This window comes from Mauremys mutica, chromosome 13 (genome assembly GCF_020497125.1).
Source record: "Mauremys mutica isolate MM-2020 ecotype Southern chromosome 13, ASM2049712v1, whole genome shotgun sequence".
In the NCBI taxonomy this organism is placed as follows: Eukaryota; Metazoa; Chordata; order Testudines; family Geoemydidae; genus Mauremys; species Mauremys mutica.
In genome coordinates, this window is record NC_059084.1 from 1,091,881 (window position 1) to 1,108,737 (window position 16,857).

A 16,857-nucleotide genomic window follows, 5' to 3' on the forward strand; every position below is an offset into this window, starting at 1 on the left:
TCTTCTCTGTTGGGCCTAATTTCAGGGTACCATGAGATGCCCTTTCCGCTAGTCCCTCAGTTAGTGGCCAGGAACACAGAGGGTGCCGATTCTGCACACGCTCAGCTGCTTAACATCAATGAGACTAGTAACGGGCCAAAATAAAGACGGGAATGTTGGGAGATCCAGATCTCCCCCAGAAGCAGCCGCTTCACAAAGAGCCTCAGACAGACCAGGCAGTGGGACACATTCCCAAAGCTGCTTGTACACAAATATGGAAGTGCACGTGGGAGCCCAGTTCACGTGACTGTATGTGCAAATGTGTGACTTGCACTAGACAGCCAGGTGTGTAGCTGCACAGGCCAAATTAGGCACAAAACCTGTGTAATTGTGAAAACATGGGCACTAGTGTAAAGATTGGTTTGCTCCATGTCGCTGCTCCCAGAACTCCCCATGCACATCCCAGAGCTTGTCTGTGATTACTGGGAAAGTTTCCCACCAGGCAACTCAGCGTCTCTCAGTCTCTGGATTGCAGCCCTGAACTGAAGCATCTGCCTCGGATCCGGCCTGACAGGCCCAGGAGGGGTGGGGTGGGTTCAGCACAGGCTGGGAGAGGCCTGACCTGGAGAATGGAAGCAGACGCCGAAGTGCAGGGATGTCAGGAAACGTTTGAGGAAAAGAAGGAATCCCAGGAAACCACGACCTCTTCTCCTGGCAACACCAGCGGGGATGAGAGAGCGTCCCTGGGGGTCGAGGCTTTGTTTTCAGGCTGATCCGATCTTGGCAATTATGCTGTGTGGGTCTGTGGGGCTGAGGCAGCTCGTCCCCTGAGGAGTCCAGGTCCTGGCAGACGGGAGTTAGGGAGACCCTGGGAAATAGGACGAAGCCGTCAGAGCCCTGGTCCCGTATTGTTACTCCACGAACCCCCGGGGCTCCCTGTGCTCAGCAGCACTGTGACTGCAGGGTCTGGTGGAAACCGCCACTGGAGTCACATGAGTGCGAAACCTGGGAAACATCTGGTTCAGCCCCACAGACCCTCAGCTATGGAGCCCCCTTCTCTGCCCCAGGGAAGGGATCCCAGCCAGGAGAGCATTGTCCTCTCTCTGCTACAGCCAGGACCCTCAGCCCCTGGGGGAGTCGAATCATCCAGGTTGGATTTATGGGCCTGGGTCCGGGCTCTTTGCTGTGACCCCAGTTTCTTCTGCTGCTCAGCTATCGGCACATACTGCCCCTCCCCCAGTTTCTCTCCTCTCAGGCTGTGGGGGCGAAGGTCCCACTGCGGCGTGGGGCACTACAAGGGATTTTTGTGTGCTGGTCTGGCTGGACTTGTTACCGCAGAACTTTTCTCCTTCACCACAAGAATTGTCACCACTGCACAATTCCTCAAAGAGCCCAGGGCCAAGGGGCTGAGAGACACCTGCCCTGACATCTTCCCAAACTGTCGCGCAGGACCCAGTCCTGAGCCTCACCGTGCCCGCCGCACTTCCTGAGACATTCTGTTTGAGTCTCAAAGTTGTTCTTGTTCCCATCACAACCTCCATAGGTGAATTTCTCACACTTCTTGGCCTGCCAGTCGTGGAACCAGCGAGGGATCATGGCATAACAGGACCCGGGGTCAGCAGGGAGTCTACAAAGGTCTGAGGGACAGAGCAGAGAGAGAAGAGTCTGAAAGGCAGAGCAAAGCCACTCGGAGCCGGGAAGCAGAAAACGAGGGTTTCTCCTCCGTCCCCCGGTCCCTTCCCCCTCCACTGCTTGCTGCCCGCACTTACCCCCAGCCGCAGGCGGCAGCTGGGCCCAGAGGGCCAGGAGCCCCAGGAGGAGGAAGGTGGCCCCTGACTTCATGGTGCTGCCGGGAGCTGGGTTCAGTGCCCAGCGCTGAGCCGGGCTGGGATTTAAACCCGGTGGGGCCGGGTCGGAAGGGTGGGAGGAGGCCACAGTGACCTATCGGCTCCTGCCACGCTCCAGCTCCCAGCACGCACTGTCTGACAATAAATCAGTTCCCCCGGATGGAACGAGGAAACAACCCGGATCCCGGGGTCTGGGAAACCCCCTCGAAGGAACCTGGAGAAACAGGGAGGTCCAGGCCCAAAAGTCCCGTTGGCTGCAGTCTCAGCGACTGATGAGGCCACATGCCCACCCCGTCCTAGGGGACAGACCCTGCTCAGTGCCCCAAGGGAAGGGAAATCCCTGGCCCCTGCCAGTGGCTCTGCGGGTGCGCATGTGTAATTCCTTCCTGGCCCCAGGAGTCCAGACAGCTTGGCCCGCGGGGGCGTGCGTGTCACCCTTTAACCCGGTCATGGGCTGGGAGCCAGGTCGTGGCCCGTTCCCCGCTGTGTCCCCAGTAGCTGGTTCCGCCAGCCCCGGTGGGGCCCAGGAGACGGGACCGGCCCTGGAAAAAGTCCCCGTGGGGGATTCGATTCCCAGCAGTGCCCATTGGACCCTGGCTACTGCTCAGCTGCCCCTGCCCTGCAGCCTGGCTGCATCTGTCCGGCCAGAGGGACCGTGGGGCCATGGCCCAGCCCCCAGCCCCTCCATTTCCCAACGCAGGGGACCTGCCCAGGGGAACGAGGAAATGGCCGTGGCCCAGAGCAAGGGGGGAATCAGCTATGGACACACTGGGCTTGTGTTGCTGCCCTTGTGAACTGCCAGAGCCTGACATGGGCCCAGAGCCCCCAGAGCCGTCCTTCCCGAGAAACCAGCCAGGCGGGTCCAGAGCAGCCCTGCAGGGCCGGAGGCCTGGTCACCTGTGGGGAGCGGCCCAACCTGCCCACCCCGGCCATGGCGATGCAGAGCGCAGGGAGGAGCCCAGCTGGCCCCTCATCTGATAGGGCTGGATCCCCAGGACTGGGTCTTGCTGGGGAGGGGGACCGATCCCGTTGGGGAGAGTGGGCTGACAGGCTCTGAACTGGGTCTGCCTCCCCCAAGCCACTCCCCCCAGAGCTACTGGGGAAATCCTCCCCCGACCCTTTCACCCCAAATGCCTGTTCCCCAGTCACTCTGGATGGTGTCCCCTGAACCCCTCCCAGAGATGCTGTCTGGGGGCCCTGCTGCCCCCGAGGTGCTGAGGGGCTGTGCGTCCCCACCCCAGTAATGTGTCTGGATGTGTGAGGTGCCCTCCCCTCTAGGCCCTGTCCCCCCCGCCCTCCAGGCTGGTGGTGCTTAACACCCTCTCCCTCCAGGACAGAGGGCGAGCCCAGCCTCTGGGGGCTTAAACACAACACCCCCCGGGAGCACCCCATAGGCAGTCAGCATCTCTGTCTCTGGATTGCAGCCCTGAAATGAAGCCTCTGGCTTGGCTCAGGCCTGCTGGGTCCTGGAGGGGAGGGGAGAGGCGGGGGCTGCACAGGCTGGGAGAGGCCTGACCTGGAGAATGATGAAGCAGATGCCGAGGTGCAGGGATGTCAGGAAATGTTTATTGAGGAAGAGAAGGAATCCCAGGAAACCACGACCAGTTCCCCTGGCAAAAGCACTGGGGATGGGGAGAGTCCCTGGGGGTCGGGACTTTGTCTTCTGGCTGATCCGATCTTGGCAATTGGTCAGTGCAGCTGAGGCAGCTCGTTCCCTCTGGAGTCCAGGGTCCTGGCAGATGGGAGTTAGGGAGACCCTGGGAAATAGGACGAAGCCGTCAGAGCCCTGGTTCCGTATCACTGCTCCCCGAACATCCTGTGCTCGGTGTGACAGCAGGGCAGCTTGTGAGAATGACCCTGTCACAGGCAGACAGGTGCACGTGCCAGGAGGGACAGGGCAGCAGAACATCTCATGGCAGCTGCTGAGCCTCAGGGTGTCACTGTGGCTGGAAGAGGGGACTCACCTGATGGAGCCACCGTCATGCAGATGTAGCCACAGCCATTAAAGCAGCACTTCTGTCCTTCTTTACAGTTAGAGTCGCTGTTGCAGCCATGCAGGCAAATGCCAGGGCCTGTGGTCTTGGGGCAAACCCCGGGTCTCTCTGCAATGCAGAATGGGCAGTGGGGAGACACCAACCTTGTAACTTAGCTGCACCAGCCAAAGGGAATCCCAGCCATAGGACCTTGAACTGGCAGCTCCTTGGGCAGAGGTCCAGGACACCAGACACTTCCAGCTTCCCGAGACAGCTCTGGGGCCTGGGAGTCGGGATCAGGTATGGCAGGCTCATGGGCTGGGTCCTGGCCCTTCATTGCCCTGGGCTTTGTTCCCGTGCCCCCGCAGAGCTGCTTTGGCCTGTTCCCCAGTGCTAGCGCTGCATGCAGGTGTGTGAGGACAGCCTCAGCCCATGGCACGGCACAGCCAGCTCTCGCTCAGAGCTCAGCCAGACCACCCTGCACAACGGACAGAGTGGGAGGCTGGGTCCGAGGGGCTGGGTGTTTAGTCTCTGCTGTCAGCATTTCCGGGTGGAAGTGAAGCCTCCAGCACAAACCCAGTAGAACAATCTGCTTGGGCCAGATCTGGAGTCAGGCTCATGGCTGGGGAACTGGGTCCCTGGCTGCCGCATGTGTGCACTAGCTCCTTTGGGAGCCAGGCAAAGCCACGATACAGGGTGGCAGTGACTGCCCAGGGCCAGAACTGGAACTGGGACTGGAACTCAGGACTTCCTGGCTAACATGCCATGGCTCAGAGCCCTGTGATTTGGAACCTCCAGGTCCCTCCCAAGCCACAGCAGGGCTGGAACTCAGGGGTCCTTTTATCCGACCAGACCTCGCACCAGGAGAGATACCAGGGCTCCTTGAATGCTGGAGACCAGCCCCAGTGTAATCCCCCCGCCCCAATTTATGGTCTGGAGCTGGGCAGCACCCCCTGTCCCCCCGCCGAGGGAGAGGCCGGGGTCCGTCCCACGCACCAGGAGGCCTGCAGGCACGCACACACTCTGCCGTCGTCTTAAAGTTGTTCCCGTTGCCCTTGCAGCCCCCGTAGATGAAGCTTTTGCACGTCCTGGAGGCCGGGTTGTAGAAGAAGCGAGGGATGTATTGCTTGCAAGGGCCCGTCTCAGGCGGGAGTCGGCAAACGTCACCTGGGGAGAGGGGATGGGTTGTGATGAGAGCAGAGATCTGCACTGGATGGCCCTGAACACATGCCTGTGCTCTCTGGGACGAGGCGATGGGCTGCACAGTGTGGCCGTTCACTCCTGAGCTGAGGAAAGTGGCTGCCACAGGAGAGAAACATCCACTTCTACCTCCAACAAAGACTCCGAGCCCTAGGGCCTGGGAGCCATGGCCCCAGGGAAAGCTCAGTTAAGGGAAATTCTTGCACTGCAAGTTGTGGTTTCCTTTACAAAAGAGAGGGCTCCTGTGACCCTCATCTGAGCTATGGGCAACTTCCCTTACTCACGTTTATCTCCCTGGCCAGCTACAGCCTGCAGCTCGGCCCAGACGCTGAGGAGCCCCAGGAGCAGGAAGATGCTGCCAGACTCCATGGTTCTGATGGGAGCCGGGTCCAGTGCCCAGCTCCTATCCCTGAGCCAGGCTGGGATTTAAATCCGATGGGGCTGGGTCAGAAGAGTGGGAGGAGGCCGCAGTGACCTATCGGCTCCTGCCACGCTCCAGCTCCCAGCATGAGCTGTCTGACAATAAATCAGTCCCCCCGGATGGAACGAGGAAACAACCCGGATCCCGGGGTTTGGGAAACCCCCTCGAAGGAACCTGGAGAAACAGGGAGATCCAGAGCGCCCTGTGGGGAGACAGCCTGGTGCAAAGTGAGGCTGATGGGGAGGTGAGCTGGGGAGCCCAGCGTTCATGTGAACAGGGCATGGAGACGGGGCACGTTGTGCAGTGGGGCTGAGAAGGCCAAGAGGATTCTGGGTAGCAGGCGACAGGGTGTAACGAAGGTGTGGTGACATGGAACAGGCTGTCTGCCCTGCTGGTACCAGGGCGTCACATGCCCTGCGCTGCTCAGCCATGCTGGAGTCTCCTCAGTGCACTGCCACAGCCTGTGCCAATGCAAACATCCTCCACACCTGGCATGTTGTACATCACACCAGGCATGGTACTGAAACCCTGCCCAAGGCCAGGGACAGGCTCCTCCTGGATGCCTGCATGCAGCTCCAGGCTTGTCAGCTCCCTAGGGAAGCGCAAATTCTGGAGAAGGTGCAGAGAAAAGCAGCTGCTGAGGGTCTCAGCTAGAGATCTGAACCCTGGGCAGTGTGGGGACCAGCAGCTAGGGAGAGGTGATGGCCTAGATGAGGATCTGTCAGGCTGAAGCAGTAGCCAGGGGTCACATGGGCACTGCTGGGAATGGAATCCACCTCGGGCCTTTGCCTAGGGCCAATCCCGTCTGGGGAATCAGCGTGGAACGGGCTGTGACCTGGCTCCCCCCCGAGTCTGGAGTAAAGTGTGACTCACACTCCTCCATGGGCCGGGTTGTCTCCAGCCCTAGGATCAGAAAGGAATTACGAGTACGCACACACACGCGTGCCAGTGCGTACACATAGACACCAATGTGCACACAGACACACACGCGCGTGCGCCAGAGTTTCTCCTTGGCTTGGGCACTGAGCAGAGACTGTCCCCTGGGATGGGGTGGGCATGTTCTCCTATCAGTTCCTGGATCTGACGGGAACTTGGAGCCTGGGCGTCCCCATTTCTCCAGGTTCCTTTGGGGGCGTTTTTCAGACCACAAGATCTGGGTTGTTTCCTCGTTCCAGGCACGGGGACTTACAGGCGGGACTGGTTTATTGTGAAATGCAGTGAGTTGGGTGCTGGGCCAGAGAAGGAGCCAAAAGGTCACCATGAACCACCTCCCCTCTCAGCCGCAGCAGGGACAGGGTTTAAATCCCAGCCCGGCTCAGCGCTGGGCACTCAGACCCGGCTCCCGGCAGCACCATGAAGTCAGGGGCAATCTTCCTCCTCCTGGGGCTCCTGGCCCTCTGGGCCGAGCTGCTGCCTGCGGCTGGAGGTGAGTGTGGGCAGTAGGCAGAGAAGGGAGCAGAGCATGGAGGGGCAGGGGCAGTGGGTGCTTGGAAATACCTGACACCTTTGTTGGTTTGTCTCATCAGTGGCCTGACACAGGGACCACTAGAAACATCTCCGTTGTCAGAGCCACTGGCACAGGGATGGGACTGACCACAGCAAAGACAGGGTGAGGGGATGAGATTCCCTTGGAGCAGCAGACAGGATTACAGACCAGCTGGACTGGCCGCACACTGCGAGTTCCCGAGATGCTGAGTGACAGGCACTGAGTGGGGGCGGGTGTCCCAGACTCAGGCCAGGGGGTCAGAGTGGTCCTAGCTCTCAGCTCAGTGTGGAGGGCTCAGCTGCTGCAGGGATGAGCACAGAGAAAACAGCTACAGAGAGAGCTGGTGACACCAGGGCCGGCTCCAGACCCCAGCGCGGCAAGCACGCGCGTGGGGCGGCCCTTTGGGGGGGGGCGGCAGGCTGGGCCGGCGGACCTGCCGCAGTCATGCCTGCGGGAGGTGCACCGGAGCCCCGAGAGGACCGGACCTGCCGCAGGCATGACTGCGGAGGGGGCGCTCGTCCCGCGGCTCCAGTGGACCTCCCGCAGACATGACTGCGGACGGTTCGCTGGTCCAGCGGCTCGGCTGGACCTCCCGCAGGCATGCCTGCGGCAGCTCAAGCGGAGCCGCCGGACCAGCGAACCGCCCGCAGCTGCGGGAGGTCCAGCCGAGCCGCGCGACCAGCGGACACTCCGCAGTCATGCCCGCCGGAGGTCCGCTGCTCCCGGGGCTCTGGGGCGCCTCCCACGCATGACTGCTTGGGGCGGCCAAAAAGGTAGAGCCGCCCCTGGGTGACACAGATGTTAGATTAGAAGACTCCCATGATGAATGCTCTTGATAAATTGGAGAGAATTTATGAAATTCAGTAAAGGAAGGTGCAAAGTTCTGCACTGGGGAAACACACACATACCATGGGGGGAATAACTGGCTAGGCAACAGTATGCAGGAAGGGATCGGGGGCCACAGTCAATCACAAATTGAATATGCGTCAACAAGGTGATACCACTGAAAAAATGGTACAAGTTATTCTGGGTTGTATTAACAGGCGTAGCGTATGTAAGACATGGGAGGTCATTGTCCTGCTCTGCTCAGCACTGGGGAGGGCTCAGCTGGATATTGTGTCCACTTCTGGGTGCTGCACTTTAGGAAAGACGTGGAGAAATTGAAGGGAGTCCAGAGGAGAGCAATGAAAATAAGAGGTAGAAAAGCTGACCTATGAACAGTCGCAGATTATCCACTGAGCCAATGGGACCTGTGCCCAGGGGTCCTGGGCAATTGGGGGGCCCTGTTAAAATGGGAGGCCCCACCCCCCCAACCCGCTCCGCCTGCCCGGTGCTTCTGCCGGGGAGTGGGGTTGGGGCATGGAGTCTTGCCCCGCCTGGCGCTCCTGCTGGGGAGCAGGGAAAGCCCCCATGCCCCAACCCCATTTCCCCGGCAGGTGCATAGGGAGGGGGGGCAAGGAGGACTACAGGCAGAAGGGGTGGGGGGTCCCCACTTGCTCTGGTCCAGGTCCCCACAAAACCCTAATCTGCCTCTGAGGAAAGGTTGAAAGAACTGGGCATCTTTCATCTAGACACGAGACGACAGAGAGGGGAATAAGAAGCCCTCAGATCTGTAAAAGGTTGTTGTAAAGAAGAGCGGGATCAGCTGTTCACCGAGGGTAGGAGAAGGAGGAACCAGCTTAGCTATTAGGACAAGATTTCTAACTCTCAGGCTAGTTAAGCTCTGGAACAGGTGACCAAGGGGGATTGTGAAACCCGCATCACGGCGGGTTTAAGAGCAGGTTGGACAAACACCTGTCAGGGCTGGGGTGGGTGTATTTGGTCCTGCCTCACCGCAGGGGATGGACTGGATGACCTTCCAGGCCTACGAGACTCTATGATCCTGCTCTGTCCCCAAGCTCCCAGGCCCTACGGTGGCTCATCTTCTGGGAAGTGCCTGGCTCAGACGCAGGGGACTGGCTAGTCCAACCCATTTCTGGCCAACACGGGCCACCCACAAGCTCTGGACTCGGTCGTTCTGAGGACTGCACTGGTGGAGGAGCTCAATGGCCCTGACCCTGGCCGGGCTGCACCCTGGGCTCCAGATGGCGCAGGAGAGGGACCTCTGTTGACAGCTCTGGTCTGCAGGGATCATTAGCGTGAACCGGTCCTGTGGCTGGCTGCTCCCTCAGGCCCTGCACCCTGGCTGAGAGGCAGCTCTGTGTCTCCGTGCTGTCAGCAGTGGCCCTTTGGCTCAGGCTGAGATGGGCCATCCCGTTGGGAACACAAAGTCTCTGCCAGCCTGGGCCCCCTCTCGGGCGCTGGTTTTCCAGGCCCTGGCCAGCAGCACCGTCTTTGGGAAGCAGGGGCCATTCAGACGTTTGCCCCATTGGACCCCTGGGAGGAATATGCTTTTAAAAAGCAGTGAGTTTTTTGGGTCCCACATCACTACAAGTGGCTGAGGCGACGCTCCCTGGCGCGCGGAGGCAGTGGGAGAAGCGCTGGCATTGCCACAGCGATGGTCACTCACTGGTGCCGACAAGCAGCCGGGGGGTTAAGCTGCCCTCCCTCACCTGGCCAGGCCCCTCTCTCCCCCAGCGGCTCTGAGGGGCGCCCAGGGCTCCCTGGCTGGGGTCTCTCTTCAGTCCTGCTCTGGCCCGTTTCCCTCAGCTCCCCCCTCATTCCCACAGCGAGCTGGGGCAGCTGAGCATCAGGGCGGGTGTCTCATGGCCCCATGATCCTTCTGTGTCCCAGGGAGCCGTGGGAGCTGCCCAAAGCCGCTCGGCGCTGGACCCTGCGTGGAGTTATGCGGCATTGACGGTCGCTGTTCTGAAGGAGAAAAGTGCTGCAGTAATGGGTGTGGCCACCAGTGCATGAGAGTGTCTGGAGGTGAGTTTAATACCTGGCTCCGCAGTGAGCCTTGGCTGCCAGGGCTGGGGGTGGGTGGGGGATGTGCCCATATCTGAGCAGGTGGGAGGAATCGGGGGCACACAGTCAAGGGCCAGGACCCCAGCCCCATTAGCCAGCCCCTACCCCCGGCTCTTGGATTTCCACACTCATGTGCCTCCACTAGAGTCACTCCAGTTTACATGTACCCCCAGTCACGGCGCTGGCCTGGGCGTGTGGGGAGCAGTGATATGGGAGCAGGGCTCTGACAGCTTCATGTTACTTCCCAGGGTCTCCCAAACACCCGTCTGCCTGAACCCAGGCGCCAGAGGGGACATGCTGCCTCCGTCCCCGTGACCTACACAAGACAATTGCCGAGAACAGATCAGCCTGCAAAGGCCCCACTTCCAGGGACCTCCCTCTGCTCCCCTCCCTCTGCCCAGCCCCTTTGGCTGCTCCAGCTGCCCTCGGACTCCAGCTGCCACATGACGTCACCGGTGCCTCCTGCAAGAGGCTGGGTGGGTGTGGTGGGGGAGCGAGCGTGTGCCCAGCCGCTGTCCAGCAGCACCCCGTGAAGGGCTTAGTAAAGCCTGTCCCTGTGTAACAAACTGTGTGTGCGAGTGCTTCGACCGCGTGGCTGCCAGGACTAACCACTGCAGCGGCCCAGCCCCTGGATTCAGTCACTGCAAGCTCCCAAATTGCTCCAGGCCCAAATCCCCCATAGCCAGGACCCCACAGAGCATCTGGGCAGGGCCACGCAGGGGCTCTCCAAGGAGCTGCAGGGATCAGGCCCCCCCGTCGCTTGCTGCTCTGCTGCCAGGACCTTCACCCCCCTGCTCACCCTCTTTATGTCTCCAGCCCTGCCCCTGGCTCTGCCCTGAGGCTGATTGGCCTCGCACCACGTGCCTCAAGCTGGGAGGCAGACACTAGCAGAGCCGGCCACGTCCCTGGCAGCACTGGGCAGAGCGGCCTGACTCCCTCGCCACACATACACACTGTGCAGAGCCTGGCGCTGGGTCCGGCTGGGGAACAGGCCAAGGTTTGGGGTGAGCCAGGGGGATTTTCCCAGCCTGCCCCTCTCCAGTCACTCTGCTGTGAGACAGTGTCTGACAGGCTGTGAGCTCTCTCCTCCCAAGTGGGGCCCAGGGGATCAGGCCTTTGGGGACAGGCACTTGCTCCATGTGTCTGGGTCTGGGTTGAATCCTTGGTGGCGAGTGCCTCTCTGGGGAGGATGGTGATTGCGCAGGGCGGGTGAGCCACTTCCCCTCTCCGGCGGGTGCTGCTGACTACTCAGGAATGATTCGGGGGTAGCTGACAGCACGGTGCGTCAGCCCCAGTCCATGCTGCTGTCGGAGCTCAGAGCCAGAGCCAGACCTTTCCCAGACAGCTGAGAGGGCCCAAATGTGGGTGCGATGTTGTGCTAACGTGCACTGACTGTAGCACTGTGTGCTGATGGGCTGCTCCAGCCAGTTCCCCATCTGCTTGCACAGCCTGGAAACCTGCACACACCCCAAACATGCCCCAGTGCAAGGCCAGGCTGGAGGGGCCAGGTGGGCTCCATGCACTAGAGGGGTGATGGGTCACCGGGAGCTGGGATCTGTTTAAACAAGCAGCCTGTCCCCCGTGCATTCAGCATCCCCGGTCACCACAGCCAAAGCAGGCTCTTGTTTGGGGTGCAGGGCCCAGACTGAACTGGTCTCTCTCGTCAGTTCTGACCTCACCCCGCCTTTGCCTGTGGCAGGGAAGCCTGAGTTGGAGCAGCGAGCCCTCCGTGCACACAGACCAGCCTGGATGGCAGCTGTGGGGCGGGTGGCTGCTAGAAATGCAGCTTGTGCTGCCCGCCCTCCCTCTCCCAAGCTGGGGGAGCCGTTCGGATTCCCCCAGGCCGCACCCTGCCTTGGGCAGGGCCACAGGACTCTGGCTGGGCTGCCCTGCTGGTGCCTGTCATGGTGGTCATGTGACTCCCAGGGGGCCAGCAGATCCCGGGGGTCACAGCCCCACTTTGCCTCAGAGCGTCACGCTGTCCCTTTCGTGCGAGGCCCTGGGCCTTCACTTCACCGCTGGGTGCTGCCCCAAGATGGGGTCCTTGGCTCCAGCACCCTGTTTCTGGCCAGGCTCTTTCCACCTCAGTAGCCCAGGATGGGTGACCTCCCTTCACCTGCCTAGTGGCAATCCCCGACCCCAAGGTACAGGGGGCAGTGCCGCCCCCCCACCCAGCCCCGCCCATGAGAACGAGGGGCCAAGAGATCCCGGGAAGGGGCAGGGCATTCCCAGAAAGAACAGGGATTAGCCCTTCGCCCAGCGGGGGCAGCCTGGGGGTTCCCGGCCCTGGCTGAGCCTGGGGGCATGGACTGAAGTGGGCGGTGAAGGAGGCAGCGTGTGTGGCTCCAGTCTGTGAGCTCAGAGCAAATGCAACCCCAGGCTGCGGGGGAGAGGGGGCCCCTTTCCCCCTTGGGACTGACTCAGCACACGCCTCACCTGCTCCCCAGCCTACCTCACAACGCACGTCGGGCTTGGTCCGCTGTGCTGCCCCTGCCCTGCTGGGGCGGGAGGTTGAGGTGGGGCAGGCTGCACTGGGGTTGCTTGGCATTTATCCCTGATCCCCCTTAGTCACAAGCCCTCCAAGCAGGAGGGGGCCTCAGCCCTGCCGCCCCCCGGCAGCCATGTGGGGCTGAGACTGCAAGCAGCTGTGAGCTGCTCCAGTGGGTTTTTTGAGGGATATCCTGTTACCAATGCACTATTGTTCTAGGGGACAAAACGTGCCAGGTCATCACGGCCTGATCCTTACCCCTCTGCCGACTCTGCAGGCTGCTCAGGGCACTTTCCCTCGCCTGGCTTCCACCCTGGGGAGGATCCCAAAGGAGACCCTGACCACCTCCAACAGGACAGGGGAGAAGGAGAGGTGCCAGACCCCCCATACATTGCTCAGATCCTCCCACCTGGCTGGACACGAGGCTTCGTGTCCTAGATGGTCGTTGTGTTGGTGACAAACGCCAGGTGCAGCAGGAACAAAGAGAGCTTAAATCACAGTGAGCTGGGAGCAAACCCTGCCACCGCCGTGCTGGGCTCCGGGATGGGTGTGGGGGTGGCTGGCCCCACTCCCCTGGAGTATGGCATCTCCCGTCCAGCCTGACAGACTCAGCTTAGCCCGTGGCTCCTGGCTTCATGCTGCTACGGGGAGCTCATCTGCGTGCCCAGGCCAAGCCTGGCTGAGATTTACATGCTGTGGGGGCAGAAGGGGCTAACCAGAGGCATGTGGTGGATCTGCTAAGCAGGAGCCTACAGCTCCCATCAATTACATACAGTGATGGCAAAGTTCTTAGTTCAGGCTTGTAGCAGTGATGGAATAAACTGCAGGTTCAAATCAAGTCTCTGGAGAACATCCCCTGCTGGGATGGGTCATTCAGTCCTTTGTTCAGAGCTTCAGTTTGTAGCAAAGTCCCTCCAGAGGTATGAAGCAGGACTGAAGACAAGATGGAGATGAGGCATTAGCATTTTATAGGCTTTACAGCAAAATGGAGTCTGCAGTCACATAGGCAAGTCCCTGCACACCCTGCTGAGTTACAAGGCGTATCTGCCTCCTCTCCATGGGTCAGTTGTGTAGCTGATGGTCCTTAATGGGCCATCAAGCAGGCTGGGCAGAGCTAACACCAACTTGTCTGGGGTGTCACTCAGAAGCTCAGCACAAATTTAAAATACAGACACTATAGAGCCAATATCCATAACTTCAACTACAAAATGACACATGCACACAGACAGCATAACCATAACCAGCAACCCATAACCTGGTCTTAGACACCTTATATGACCCCCTTTACATAAGATTTGGTGCCACTACAGGACCTTGGTTGCAAACCATGTTCTATATGGTCCCAGATTATGTCAATAACGTCACACAGGCAAAACCTTCCTTTCAGCCATGCTGATGGATGAGGATCAGCCCCGCCAGGTCTCCTCGCGAGCTGTGCTGCTGTCGGGGGCGCCCCTCTGCCCTGCTCTCAGCATCGCTAACCTCAGTCTCTCTGCACTGCCAGCCCAGGCCAGCCCAGCGCGGTGCCTTGCGGAGGGAGACCCATGGCTGCACAGCACCACACCGCACCGTGGCCCATGGCTAGGGTGGCCAGATAACCCGATTTTATAGGGACAGTCCCAGTTTTGAGGGTTTTTTTCTTATATAGGCTCCTGTTACCCCCCCCCCCACTCCTGATTTTTCACTCTTGCTGTCTGGTCACCCTACCCGAGGCCAAGGGCAGTGCGACTGAGGCCGTGCTTCAGGCCTCGGTGTAGAGCCATTGCTTCTCTCCCATGGTCCGGAAGGAGGGGATGAAACCTGAGGGCACTGGCAGCAGAGGGGGACGGTTATCTCTACCGCCTGCCTTCCCCTGTGACTCCACGAGGTGAGCTTATCCAGAGCCCAGTGGCCATGGCAGGGCATATCCAGGCTGTCCAAAGGGCGTGAACCCCAAGTCGTCCCTCCACGGCAGGACAGCCGCACCGGGGCCTGGTCTTCTTGGACCGTGGCAATGGAGTAGGGAACCCAGGGCGTGGCAGGGAGAAAACCGGCCATGCAGGGAGCCGAGGCAGTCTGTGGAGAGAGAGCCTCACCCTGTGTGGGCAGATGGGAATGGTCTGACGGGTGGGGAGGGCTGGTCCGCTCTGTACCCGTCTTCCTCCCCCTCACCAGACACAGGCATCAGCTCGCCCCAGGGGTGGGAAGATGCCCCTGACTCCCTGGTGCAGCCAGGAGCTGGGTCTGAGTGCCCGGAACTGAGCCAAGCCAGGCTTCAAACTCTGCCCTGGGTGTGGCTGGGACCGCAGAGGGAGGGCCCCCTCTCGCCCGCAGCCTGGGGTTGCATTCGCTCTGAGCTCACAGACTGGAGCCACACACGCTGCCTCCTTCACCGCCCACTTCAGTCCATGCCCCCGGGCTCAGCCAGGGCCGGGAACCCCCAGGCTGCCCCCGCTGGGCGAAGGGCTAATCCCTGTTCTTTCTGGGAATGCCCTGCCCCTTCCCGGGATCTCTTGGCCCCTCGTTCTCATGGACGGAACTGGGTGGGGAGGCGGGATTGGCCTCCCTGAGCTTCCATCCACGCCCTGTGACACGTCTCCTTTGCACCTGAGGAACCCCGAGGCAGGTGATCTCCCTTCCCCCATCATCGAAAATCAGGGACTTGGCAAGTGTCCCACAGAAACCTGGGGCCTTTCCTGGGCCTCTCTTACTTCAGTGGGGCTGGATTAGTCACATGTAGCCTGGACTCTGAATGTCCTGCCACACCCTGGGTTCCCTAGTCCATTGCCCCGGTCCTGGTTCTAACGGTGGGGTTGGGGAAAACTGCATCTGAGTGTGGTTCTTGCCCTGAGGAGACTGCCCCCTGCTCTCAACCCGACTCTGCCCGCGGGTGGTTTTCGTCTGGTGAGGAGGCTGAAATCACCAGTGTAGGAAAAATCTGAGCAAAGTTGCAAGCTGAAGTAAAGCCCTGCACTGCCTAGAGGCATAGCTTAGACGCAGCAGGAGAGAGACCCGAGAAACCAGCCCAGTGGGATTTTACCCCAAGTTCCTCACTAAGCTGGGAACAGGCAGGAGACATTTCAAGCCAGACGGGGATTTTCCCCAACAATTCTAAGTGCCTGAGAAGCTGGAAATTGGGAAGTGCCGCCTCAGTGCCAGGCTCCTAGACCCGTCTCCCCCGCGATGGCGCCGCTCACCGGACACTGCCGCAGCCACAAGGCGAGGCTGCAGAGGTTTCTCTCTCTCCTCACTTCCTGCTAGAGGAGGGTCTCCTGGGAGCAGCCAGGCCTGGATCTGCTCAGGGCACTCACGTGTCAGCCGTGGGCTGGGGAGCAGCTCGAGCTCCCCAAAGCACAGCAGCTGTTGCATGTCACTCGTGATGGGCCTGGGCTGAGCACAGAGCCGGTGTCCATGCTGAAATCCTGCCAGATGAAACTCGGTGCCCTAGTTACTGGCCTGGCTGGCTGGCCCGGAGGACGAGTGTGCAATGTACACAAATCCTGCCCGCCTGGGTGTGGTTTCAGTTTGGAATGGCGGAGTGGGTGGAATAATGCTGCCATATGCTGGGAACAGGTTGGCATAGGGTGGGAGCCTCATTCCTCACTCACCCTTCTGCTGGTGGGCGGGGAGCGCGGCCATGAACACAAGGAAGCTGTGAGAAGAGGCGGCCAGTCAATGAGATGTTTAAACTCGGTTCCATCGGCTTCATCTACTGCCCCTCCTCCGGCGAGCCAGTCGTCACTGTGATGCTGGCAGACCCAAGTCTGCAGTATATGGGCCCAATCCTGTGACGCTGAGGAGACTGGAGGGAAGCAGCACCTGTCCCTAAATAAATGAACCTGCCCCATTCCGGGACAGTTTGTGGATCCTCCCCCACACATGAGCACTAGGGCTGAGCCACTGGCGAAAGTCTCTGATTCTAGGCCCCAGGGGGCCAGCCAGGGCCCCCGGAGAAGAGCACACGGGGTGTGATGGGCCGAAGCAGCACATGGGAGCCTGTGACACAGATATCAGAGGGGAGCCGTGTTAGTCTGGATCTGTAAAAAGCGACAAAGAGTCTGTGGCACCTTATAGACTAACAGACGTATTGGAGCATGAGCTCTTGTGGGTGAATCCAGACCTGTGTCTGACGAAGTGGGATTCACCCACGAGAGCTCATGCTCCAATACGTCTGTTAGTCTATAAGGTGCCACAGGACTCTGTGACACAGAGGTTCACGAGTGGTTCACAGTCCAGGGAACATGGGAAATGCTGAACTTCCCCGAATCCAAAGACAGGAGCAGACAAGATGACCTGTCTCCCGGGGGGAATGCTACGAAAAGAGGGTCAGGCTTTCCCCACTCAGCTGAGTTTCCAACAGAATTTTACTCCTGTGGTAGGAGCCTGCAGGATGGTTCAGAAGCATATAAAAGTCATCACATTGTAAGGGTCTAAATGAACTGAATGAATTCTCCCCTGACAGCTAGCTGGGAGGCGGGGAGACTTCCGGAGCAAACTGTATTTACATGAACACACCTACTCTGCCATGATATCCAGCAGCTAGCGCGTGTGGCTCACAGGTTTCCACTTTGGCTGGT

At 60.1% G+C, this 16,857-nt stretch overlaps 2 protein-coding genes across 2 annotated transcripts; both read right to left on the minus strand.

Annotated features, from left to right (window-relative positions):
• Positions 1–721: 721 nt before the first annotated feature.
• On the minus strand, positions 722–1,864 carry LOC123348229 (kunitz-type serine protease inhibitor bitisilin-2-like). The gene is made up of 3 exons (XM_044985711.1): positions 1,749–1,864; positions 1,449–1,616; positions 722–847 (listed from the first exon to the last, which is right to left on the minus strand). The coding sequence occupies exons 1-3, from the start codon at positions 1,819–1,821 to the stop codon at positions 837–839; spliced, it is 252 nt and encodes an 83-aa protein (XP_044841646.1). The 5' UTR covers positions 1,822–1,864; the 3' UTR covers positions 722–836.
• A 1,513-nt stretch (positions 1,865–3,377) lies between these two features.
• On the minus strand, positions 3,378–5,397 carry LOC123348228 (chelonianin). Its single transcript, XM_044985709.1, has 4 exons — positions 5,284–5,397; positions 4,796–4,966; positions 3,791–3,928; positions 3,378–3,583 (listed from the first exon to the last, which is right to left on the minus strand). The coding sequence occupies exons 1-4, from the start codon at positions 5,366–5,368 to the stop codon at positions 3,573–3,575; spliced, it is 405 nt and encodes a 134-aa protein (XP_044841644.1). The 5' UTR covers positions 5,369–5,397; the 3' UTR covers positions 3,378–3,572.
• Between the last annotated feature and the right edge of the window lie 11,460 nt (positions 5,398–16,857).

What these genes read in the sequence shown, in the direction of transcription:
- LOC123348228 (XM_044985709.1), bottom strand. Translation starts at nt 5,368, where the DNA reads ATGGAGTCTGGCAGCATCTTCCTGCTCCTGGGGCTCCTCAGCGTCTGG. An exon ending in AGCTGGCCAGGGAGATAAAC is followed by an intron (nt 4,967 to 5,283) that starts GTGAGTAAGGGA and finishes CCCTCTCCCCAG; the next exon opens with GTGACGTTTGCCGACTCCCG. An exon ending in GCGTGCCTGCAGGCCTCCTG is followed by an intron (nt 3,929 to 4,795) that starts GTGCGTGGGACG and finishes TCTGCATTGCAG; the next exon opens with AGAGACCCGGGGTTTGCCCC.
- LOC123348229 (XM_044985711.1), bottom strand. Translation starts at nt 1,821, where the DNA reads ATGAAGTCAGGGGCCACCTTCCTCCTCCTGGGGCTCCTGGCCCTCTGG. An exon ending in GCTGCCGCCTGCGGCTGGGG is followed by an intron (nt 1,617 to 1,748) that starts GTAAGTGCGGGC and finishes TCTGTCCCTCAG; the next exon opens with ACCTTTGTAGACTCCCTGCT.